Source organism: Podarcis liolepis, assembly GCF_965112155.1.
Source record: "Podarcis liolepis genome assembly, chromosome: 13".
In the NCBI taxonomy this organism is placed as follows: Eukaryota; Metazoa; Chordata; class Lepidosauria; order Squamata; family Lacertidae; genus Podarcis; species Podarcis liolepis.
Window position 1 is genome coordinate 43,858,933 of NC_139573.1, and position 10,759 is coordinate 43,869,691.

The 10,759-nt window shown below is 47.0% G+C and overlaps 1 protein-coding gene across 1 annotated transcript in view; it reads right to left on the minus strand.

Annotated features, from left to right (window-relative positions):
• LOC310690504 (uncharacterized protein) overlaps positions 1-9,322 on the minus strand; it is a 30,506-nt gene extending 21,184 nt beyond the window's left edge. Inside the window, exons 1-3 of the mRNA XM_083469532.1 lie at positions 9,215-9,322; positions 2,359-2,549; positions 799-902 (exon numbers count right to left, since the gene is read on the minus strand). Of these exons, the coding sequence (XP_083325658.1) occupies positions 799-902; positions 2,359-2,539 (285 nt within the window). The 5' untranslated portion in view covers positions 2,540-2,549; positions 9,215-9,322. The remainder of the gene's footprint in view (positions 1-798; positions 903-2,358; positions 2,550-9,214) is intronic.
• Positions 9,323-10,759: the final 1,437 nt, after the last annotated feature.

A 10,759-nucleotide genomic window follows, 5' to 3' on the forward strand; every position in this document is an offset into this window, starting at 1 on the left:
TATAAGATAAGAAGTTATGTTAAATGATTGTTGGAAATAGTATGTTAAAAAACTAATAAAAATGTATAAAAAATATATTTTAAAGTGTGGCAATGAAGACTAATGACTCAGAAACTAAAAGGTTTAGAACACAGGAAACCTACTACATAACAGTGTTCACATTAAAAATGAAACGAAAACAAGGTGTGTTGCCCTTATGGTGAGTGGGCATGTGTTACGCAGAGCATATGTGCGGGGTAAGTGGTGCTCATCGCTATTGCTTTCTATGTCACAAGGCTAGCAAAACATCGTTATGCAAGCTTGTTTAATCTGCCTGATCTGATCAGATTGCAGAACTGGGGTTTCCACGATGAGCCTTTTCTTTTGTGCCAGTCTATGCATCTGCAAGGGACACGGGTGGCGCTGTGGGTTAAATCACAGAGCCTAGGACTTGCCGATCAGAAGGTCAGCGGTTCGAATCCCTGCGGCGGGGTGAGCTCCCGTTGTTCGGTCCCTGCTCCTGCCAACCTAGCAGTTCGAAAGCACGTCAAAGTGCAAGTAGATAAATAGGTACCGCTCCAGCGGGAAGGTAAACGGTGTTTCCATGCGCTGCTCTGGTTCGCCAGAAGCGGCTTAGTCATGCTGGCCACATGACCCAGAAGCTGTACGCCGGCTGCCTTGGCCAATAAAGCAAGATGAGTGCCGCAACCCCAGAGTCGGCCACGACTGGACCTAATGGTCAAGGGTCCCTTTACCTTTATGCTCCTGCAAAGTCCAGCTCCCTCACCCTGACAACAGCCTTCTCAGCCTCTTTATTACCTCGTTGGGGTTCAATTCAGCGGCGCTCTGTGTCACTTCCAAAGGGTAGGCGGTCCCGTTGACAGTCAATACATGCTTTTTGACCTTCAGTACCTGCTGAGTCACTGAATGAGGAAAAAACCAGCAATCAACAGAAGCTAGCAACAACTCACACCCTCACCAACAAACTTGGGAGACAGGGCAAAATCCCATTGCATTTGCTTTCCACACACTTCTGTTCCACCTTTCTCAGTCCTCTGTTTGTTACTCAAATTCTCAGTGTTGCTTCCCGAAATCCTCAACTCAAAATTCACATTTCAAAATTCTGAAATTAAAGATTCTGTCTATACAACTGAATCTTTTCAGCTTGCGCAGATTTTTCGTTTCCAGAGCAGAATGGCTCAGTCGGTAAAGCATGAGACACTCAAAAGTCATGGGTTCAAGCTGACACTGGGCAAAAGATTCTGAATTGCAGGTGGGTTGGACTAGATGACCCTTGTCGCCCCTTCTATGATTTTAGCTTGTGGGTGCACTAATGGTAAGAAGGAGAAAGTTAGCACAGTGCTTTGGCTTGCCCAGAAAGATTTGCATTTCAAGCCCTTCAAATTGACTTGAAAACCAGTTATCCATTTTCCATGCAGTCCAACACCAGATAATCTCTGGGTCACTGTCATCTTTCACACCCGTTTTTTATGTTGTTGAGAAAAGGGAAGCCATGTAAGATTTGGGGTGTGTATTTCTCAAATCTCTACTAATATTCCAGCAAGAACTTGCAATGTTTAAGGGGGAAACATCTTACAAATTCTGCAATGTGGGATTTGCGCCTGGAAATTTACATTGCAAAAATTGGGAGCTGTTCAACTGGTTTGCAGACATGATGTAAAATTTAACCATCTCTATGTGCAAGAGAAAATGGCACATGCAGGCCACACTCACACCACATATTCAAAGCACGATGGCCCCACTTTAAACAACCACAGCTTCCTCCCAAAGAATTCTGGGAGATGTAGTTTGTTAAGGGTGCTGACAGTTCTTATGAATCTTTCCCAACATCAGGGTCTTTTTCAGGGAGTCTTCTCTTCTCATGAGGTGGCCAAAGTATTGGAGCCTCAGCTTCACAATCTGTCCCTTCCAGTGAGCACTCAGGGCTGATTTCCTTCAGAATGGATAGGTTTGATCTTCTTGCAATCCATGGGACTCTCAAGAGTCTCCTCCAGCACCATAATTCAAAAGCATCAATTCTTCGGCGATCAGCCTTCTTTATGGTCCAGCTCTCACTCCCATACATCACTAGTGGGAAACCCATAGCTTTTACTACACAGACCTTTGTTGGCAAGGTGATGTCTCTACTTTTTAAGATGCTGTCTAAGTCCAGCACCCTTAGCAAACTATAGTTCCCAGGATTCTGTGGGGGAAGCTATCACCATTTGAAGTGGTGTCATGGTTCTTTCAATGTATGGTGTGAAGGTGGCCCTGAGTTTCCTAATGGTACCATTGCACTCGTACGTTCAGTCTTATATATGAACATAAGCTACCCACTCCCCGCCCCACCAGTATACCAAACAATTTTGCTCTAGTGACCTGTTTCATCCTCAAAGGTAACCATAGCACAGCCTGGGGATTCGGGTGGAAATTCAATGCTGGCAATTTCTCCACCTCCATTGCGTGCTCGCAGAAAATGGATCATCAGCTTGTCGGACACACGCTCCAGCGGTAAGTCGGCAGGGTAGCCTCGGATGCAAACGGTACGGCAGGTAGACATGCTGCCAAACCTGTAGAGGAAACGTAAACGTCAACCAATACTCTAACCGTGTTTGCAGGAAGCTCAGAAACCATCAGCATTATTCTGGAAATTTTGGGGAAATGATATATAATGAATTGAAGAAAATGTTTAAAATGACATTTGTAAAAAACCCAGAAGGATTTTTGTTAGGGATTGTAGGACAAGGCCTGCCAAGGAAAATAAAGAACTTATTTATGTATGCTACAACAGGGCCAAAACTCTTGATAGCACAAGGATGGAAGAATGAGGAAACCCCGACAAAAGAACAGTGGCAAGACAAATTGATGAACTATGCAGGACTGGCTAAACTGACATACAAATTGTGAGGTAAGGACAACTGTGACTTCAAAGAAGAATGGGAACTTTTTACAAACTACTTGAAAAGACAACAAAATGAACTGGACTCCTTGGCAGGTTTTGAATAAACATATACAAATTTATTGATTGTTAACATAGTAGACAGATAATATAAGGATTTATATACTTTTACAGTATGCAGTGGACAATACGAGTTGAGAAATCAGAAAGAGGAGCTGAGGGAAGTCTTGGGGGGAGGGGAGGTTTGATGGGGAGGTGGGGGAAAAGGGGGAAAATAATAAATATGAGATGTTTTGATATTTTGTTGAAATTGTTAATATATATATATTTTTTAAAGAAATCAGCAGCATTATTCGGTGCTATGTTGGAGAGGATGCCAGGAAACAGGGAATTATATTAACATGTGGTGGGGGTGTAAATATGTACCGTTTTGGGGGGGTAAAAGGTGTTTAAGGAGATAACAGAAATCGCTGGGTTAAAGCTGACCAGAAGTCCAGAGGTTGCACTATCATCAATTTACAATGGGGTGGAAGGTTCGCAGGCTAGGAAGGAGTTGCTCACAAATTTATTGACAGCTGCACAAATTATAATAGCCAGGAAGTGGAAGGGGCAAGCAGAATATATAATGGAAGAATGATCCAAAGAGGTGTGGGATATAGCTATTAATGATAAATTAAAATGTGCCATTATGGTAAGATGGGGAATAGGCAGGAGAAATGATTTTGAGGAGATATGGAGGGTGTTTGTAGAATCTGTACTGTTAAAATGGGAAGGGGTCAAACCATCACAAGACGTGTTGAAATTTTGGGAGGTTGGATAGTTATAATGAGGGGGGTGCAGATTTTTATTCTTATTTATTTATGGTTATTACTTGGTCAATATAAAATATAAAATTTTATATTTTCAGACAGCGGACATTGCTAGCTATCCCGGGAGGTGCTGGGAATGAAATCTTCTGTGTTCAAGGCTGATGCACCAGCACAGAGCTGTGGCCCCTCCATTATCTCTGCTGGGCGGTGGCAGCTTCAAGACAGATATCTGGATGAAGACCGTCCTTGGGGTGGAAATAGCTCACACCCCGTTCAAGAGATATAAAATCTCCAGAGACATTTCTAGGCAGCTGACCTGCAAAATTCAACCTCCACAAATGTTTTGAACAGAGGATGAGGCAGGGAGGTGGGAAATACTCTTCCCCTCAACCTTTTCTTGTTGGAAACGAAGCACAGGATTTGGGGAAAACGGAAGCATTTGCCATCTTTTCTTGGCATACCCAAAAGTTCCATATTTTTTATTATTATTATTTAATGAATTTATATACAGTGGTGCCTCGCAAGACGAAATTAATCCGTTCCGTGAGTCTCTTCATCTAGCGGTTTTTTCGTCTTGCGAAGCAACCCTATTAGCGGCTTAGCGGATTAGCGCTATTAGCGGTTTAGCGGCTATTAAAGGCTAAGCGGCTTAGCGGCTAAAAGGCTATTAGCGGCTTAGAAAAAGGGGGGGGAGTGGGAAAAAATCGGAACACTCGCAAGACGTTTTCGTCTTGCAAAGCAAGCCCATAGGGAAAATCGTCTTGCGAAGCAGCTCAAAAACGGAAAACCCTTTCGTCTAGCGGGTTTTCCGTCTTGCGAGGCATTCGTCTTGCAGGGCACCACTGTACTGCCCTATACCCAGAGGTCTCAGGGCAGTTCACAGAAAAGATCAACATAAAAACCACAATATATCTACAGTGGCCCCTTGGTTCTCAAACGCCTTGGTACTCAAACAACTTGAAACCAAAACACTGCAAACCTGGAAGTGTGTGTTCCGGTTTCCAAACTTTTTTCGGAAGCGGAATATGCTCCGTTTTGAGTGTTACGCTTCCGATTTGAGTGTTTCGCTGAGGTCTGTTTTTGCTATTTATTTTGCATTTTTGTTTTTGCGGCTTTTTTTGTTTTTGTGACTGTGTGGAACCCAGTTCAGCTACTGATTGACTGATTGTATGACTGCAGTACATTGTTTATTGCTTTCATTTTGTGGATCAATGGTCTCATTTGATAGCAAAATTCATGTTAAATTGATGTTTCAGGGGTTGTTTTTAAAAGTCTGGAACGGATTAATCCATTTTGCATTACTTTCTATGGGAAAGAGCACCTTGGTTTTGGAACGGACTTCTGGAACAGATTCAGTTTGAGAACCAAGGTACCACTGTAATCAAAATAAAAACAACAACCCAATAACCCTTCAGCCTCAGACGTAAATGCAGAGATAATATCACCTTTGCCTTGCCACCCAGCTGCCAAGATGTGCAGCTGTGAGGCGAATTATCTTCAGATGTTGGTTGTTGTGCGAGTGAATACTTCTCAGCCTTGTTTAATACGTGTTGGGTGGCTGGGTGTCATTTTTAAAAGGAAGGAAATTTAAAATTTTGCCTCACTAGTTTGTTAGGGGCAAATGCCTACTCCCTTCCCCCTGCCCAATTTATCCCCCGGCCAGACATCCACCACATTTTGTCGGCTCGCCACAGAGGCAAACAAACGGGACTCTGTTAGCTGACCCAGCCAGGCCTGTCTGCAAAGCCGGCGGTGGCATGAATAATGCAGCGAGAGAAGGCCTTGCCTCGCATCTTGCGGGCGAGGAGCCATTTTGTCAGCTCCCTCAAAGGCCTTCTTAACCCGGCGCAGGTGCCAAGCTCGACTCTAGACTCTTGCATTATTCACCAGAGAGCCCATTAACATGCAACGGGGGTGTTTGCGCCTGCTATAAATATTCATGGTGCCTCAGGGCTTTCAAATATTCTTTTTTATTATTATTATTTAAGAAACAAAAACCTCATTAAGCCGAAATGGAATACAGTGACAGGGGCAGCGAACCTGAGTCCCACCCACCCCCAGAAGGAAGGTCAAGAAAGCAGGGTCATGTTTGTATGGCATGAAGGGATTATAAGTGCAAAAAAGGCACTGTTTTTCCAGAACAATAAGAAGGACCAGGTCACCTTTCATTTTGTTCTTCAAATCCCCTGTCAATGGTTACCTTGACCCCGACAATTCCACAGCACCTCCATGGCGGAGGATGACTGAGCCAGAATTTCAAACAGTTTTTTTTAATATTTAAATTGGGTTTTTTAAAAACTTAAATCGGATTTTTTTTATTTAAATCAGATTTTTAAAATAAAATGCTTTTGGAGGAAAAAACTAATGATAGTTTTCTATTTTAGTTACATTATAGTCCAAAGGCTATTCATCAGGAAATGAGGGTTTGTTTTAAGTTTTTCATGTGTGCTAAAACTCAGTCTAAGTTTTTCTTTTTAAAAAAATAAATAGTTTAACCACATCAGTTAACAAACATGGATACATATGCTATAATGTTATTGTTTTAGTTGAATAAATTGTTTAGATTGTTACTAATGATTGTTTTTCTCCTTCCAATAGAGTACAGCAGAAAAGTTGTCTAAATAGAAACAGTTAACTTATTAAACCTCACAATAATTTTATGCTTTTCAACATCTACATGCAGCCGCTGGGACAGACAGTGGCTAGCGTGGGTTGTCAGCACCCGGGGCAAGGCAAGTAATTTGCGCCCCCTAACCCGTGGATTTGCGCCCCCTAACCCATGGATTTGCGCACCCTAACCCTAACCCCCAGATGTTGCGCCCGGTGCGGCCGGCCCCCCCTGCACCCCCCACGCTACGCCACTGGGGAGAGATCATCAGGTTTGGGCTGGGTGTTCATCAGTATGCAGATGATACCCAGCTCTACCTCTCTTTCAAATCAGAACCAGTGAAGGCAGTGGATGTCCTGTGTGAGTGCCTGGAGGTGGCTGGAGGATGGTGGCTAACAGATTGAGGTTGAATCTTGACAAGACAGAAGTACTGTTTTGGGGGAGGACAGGAGGCGGGCAGGTGTGGAGGACGCCCTGGTCCTGAATGAGGTAACTGTGCCCCTGAAGGACCAGGTGCGCAGCCTGTATTCATTTTGGACCCACAGCTGTCCATGGAGGCGCAGGTCAATTCTGTGTCCAGAGCAGCTGTTTATCAGCTCCATCTGGTACGCAGGCTGAGACCCTATCTGCCCGCGGACTGTCTCGCCAGAGTGGTGTATGCTCTAATTATCTCTCGCTTGGACTACTGCAATGCACTCTATGTGGGGCTACCTTTGAAGGTGACCTGGAAACTACAACTAATCCAGAATACAGCAGCTAGACTGGTGACTGGGAGTGGCCGCCAAGACCGCATAACACCGGTCTTGAAAGACCTACATTGGCTCCCAGTACGTTTCCGAGCACAATTCAAAGTGTTGGTGCTGACCTTTAAAGCCCTAAACGGCCTCAGCCCAGTATACCTGAAGGAGCGTCTCCACCCCCATTGTTCAGCCCAGACACTGAGGTCCAGCACCGAGGACCTTCTGTCGGTTCCCTCCCTGCGAGAAGCAAAGCTACAGGGAACCAAGCAGAGGGCCTTCTCGGTAGTGGCACCCGCCCTGTGGAACGCCCTCCCATCAGAATTCAAAGAAATAAACAACTATGACTTTAAAGTACCATTTCTTTAAGTCTGCCTGGCACAAAAAGCAGGGCCTTTCCAGTCGTGGCACCCATCCAAGGAGATGCAACCAGCCTTACATTTATGACCTTCAAGAAGCTGAGGAAGGCCATTTGATTCCAGCAAGCTTAACGTAAACCACAAAACTGTGGGTTGTATCCAAGTAAGTTGATCTGTTGGTACAAAGTCTTATACCTGCACAATAGGGTGTAATCCCTCTCACCTCTCCCTATTCCCCACAATCTGCTCTGGGGGCTTGCGTAAATCCCCAGAACAGATCCGGGACGGACGGACGTGAGGATATGAGGAAAGGGGAAGTTCCATTGCGCTTTATCAGAGCTTTTAACCATTTGTGAAAATGTTGCCGTTTCTTTGAAAAACGTGGTTTTACTGAAAAAGTTGTATACTTGGCTGTTCAGTGTAAACTTTCCAGAAAGGTTTTAAAGTCACATGCAAAGCACACAAGTGTTGTTGGTTTTTTAAAACTCACATAAATGAATGTCTACGAAGCCAGATGATAATTCATTAAAGCAGAATTGTTGCTAATTAATTCATTGCTGGTAGTAGCACTTTGGAAGCGCTCGATCACATACACAGCTGGCTGCAAGCTTTGCAAATAATCCTGTAATGCAGATGGGGAGACGCTTTAGTGAACTCAAGCCAGAAGCAACGATTCACACTACAGTGGTACCTCGGGTTAAGTACTCAATTCGTTCCAGAGGTCCGTTCTTAACCTGAATCTGTTCTTAACCTGAAGCACCACTTTAGCTAATGGGGCCTCCAGCTGCCGCCGGAGCACGATTTCTGTTCTCATCTTGAAGCAAAGTTCTTAACCCGAGGTACTATTTCTGGGTTAGTGGAGTCAGTGGCGTAGCGTGGGGGGTGCAGGGGGGGCCGGCCGCACCGGGCGCAACATCTGGGGGTTAGGGTTAGGGGGCGCAAATCCATGGGTTAGGGGGCGCAAATCCACGGGCGCAAATTACTTGCCTTGCCCCGGGTGCTGACAACCCACGCTACGCCACTGAGTGGAGTCTGTAACCTGAAGCGTATGTAACCTGAGGCGTATGTTACCCAAGGTACCACTGTACTTCCGGATTCTGTAGCAAAGCACTACACGCCTCCAAGTTGATGCGAGATTCCCCAACCAGATGTTTGGGGCAGATGGGAATTGTAGCGCAAAAACTGTGGAGAGGCTGGTCTAGAGCAGAGGGGTGGGCAAGCCTTGCATGTGAAGCCTGCGGGATTTCATTCACAAAATTCGGCGTGCAGTGACGCTGGGGGTCTGGCTGGCGGCTGCTCCCTGGGCGATCTGAACTTGGGAAGCAGTGAAGCAGTCAGCAAAAGGGATCGGGGATCGGAAGCGCTCGGGTTGCAGAAACTTGCTCTTCGGCCTTGGAAAAGCAGGCTGGGGCGTTGCTAAGGGCGCACAGCTGCTCCGGCAACGGGTCAGCGATGGCTCCGAGCAGACCCCACACCAACATGTGGGGCCCGGTTTTTAAAAGTGCGGAAAGCTTGCAAACCCTTGCATTCCCATCTGCCCCGAGGAAAAGGGGGCTGGCTGGGCGCCTAATGACGGGGAGGCGAGACTAAAAGGCAGCCACGGAAGCGGGAGAAAGCGCTTTTGTCGACCCGACGCCGCGCCGGATTCGCAGGAAGCAGAGGGACGGAGAAAGGGGCGAAAACGGTCCGATCGCCTCTATCCTGGGGGGTGCTCTGCAAGAAATCCTGGGTGTGTGGGGGGGGGGTGTTCAGACGGAGAAGAAGGAGGGGCAGCCGCAGAAGCAGGGGGGAAGATAGGGCGACGGGCGCGCAAAGGCACCTACCTTCGAAGGAGGGTGGCCGGGGCAACATCCACAACAGCAACGAAAGGGAAACGAAAGCGAAAGTCACGTCCCAGAGACCGCCCACTTTGCGAAAGGAAAGGCCGGAAGGAGAGGAGGGGTGGGCGGGTAGGCGGGCAAGTTGTGTGTGTGTGGGGGGGTGTATGTGTGTCAGTGGCGTAGCGTGGGTTGTCAGCACCCGGGGCAAGGCAAGTAATTTGTGCCCCCTAACCCGTGGATTTGCGCCCCCTAACCCGTGGATTTGCGCCCCCTAACCCTAACCCCCAGGTGTTGCGCCCGGTGCAGCCGGCCCCCCCTGCACCCCCCATGCTACGCCACTGATGTGTGTGCAATGTCCCCCCACACGCGCACGATTTGCATGCACACCAAAGCGTACTCTGGGTTGCTGGAGCGCACGGAAACGCCCCATAGGAGGCAAATCCTAGGGGACGAGAAGAAGAGGAGTTTGGATTTGATATCCCGCTTTATCACTCCCCTTCAGGAGTCTCAAAGCGGCTAACAATCTCCTTTCCCTTCCTCCCCCACAACAAACGCTCTGTGAGGTGAGTGGGGCTGAGAGACTTCAGAGAAGTGTGACTGGCCCAAGGTCACCCAGCAGCTGCATGTGGAGGAGCGGGGAATCGAACCCGGTTCACCAGATTACCGCTCTTAACCACTACACCACACTGGCTCTCATATTTGAGGGGGCTGACCCCAAAGCTAATGGCATTGCCATTCAAATAGTGTGCATGTGCTGTGTCATGTGATTGACTACGCAGGGCGGGACTTACTCTCCCCCCCTTCCATATTTTATCCAAGTTGCAACAGCCTCACCAGTTCCATCACGAGTTCCTGCCTCAACCAGTTCCAACAGTTAAGAGCTGTTGGACAGAGGTCGAATGGCCAGCTTTCATGGATGCATTAGTTGAGATTCCTGCATCTCAGGGGGTTGGGCTAGATGACCACTGGGGATCCCACCCAACTCCATGATGGCATCGAAGCACAATAACCCAAGGAGGATCAGTCAGTCAATGTAACCTCCACGCACAGAGGTCACTTACCTCCTAGTTATTATGTGTGTATAGGGGTGTGAGATCATGCCCTTCTTGGGGAATTCCCGGGGCACCTCTTTGGTCCAATCTTGCAAAGATTTTACAACATTAGGCAAACTAAGGCCAGGGGGCCGGATCCGGCCCAACTGCCTTCTAAATCCAGCCCACGGACAGTCCAGGAATCACTGTGTTTTTACATGAGTAGAAGGTGTGCTTTTATTTAAAGCGCATCTCTGGGTTATTTGTGGGGCATAGAAATTTGTTCATTCCCCCCAAAAATATATAGTCTGGCCCTCCACAAGGTCTAAGGGACAGTGGACCGGCTGCCTGCTGGAAAAGGTTTGCTGATGCCTGTTTTACACCCTCAGGGCTAACCGATGCAGCCTGGTTCACAGCCAAAGCTATGGGTAAAGGACCCCTGACAGTTAAGTCCAGTCACAAAAGATTCTGGGGTTGCGGCGCTCATCTCGCTTTATTGACCGAGGGAGCCAGAGTA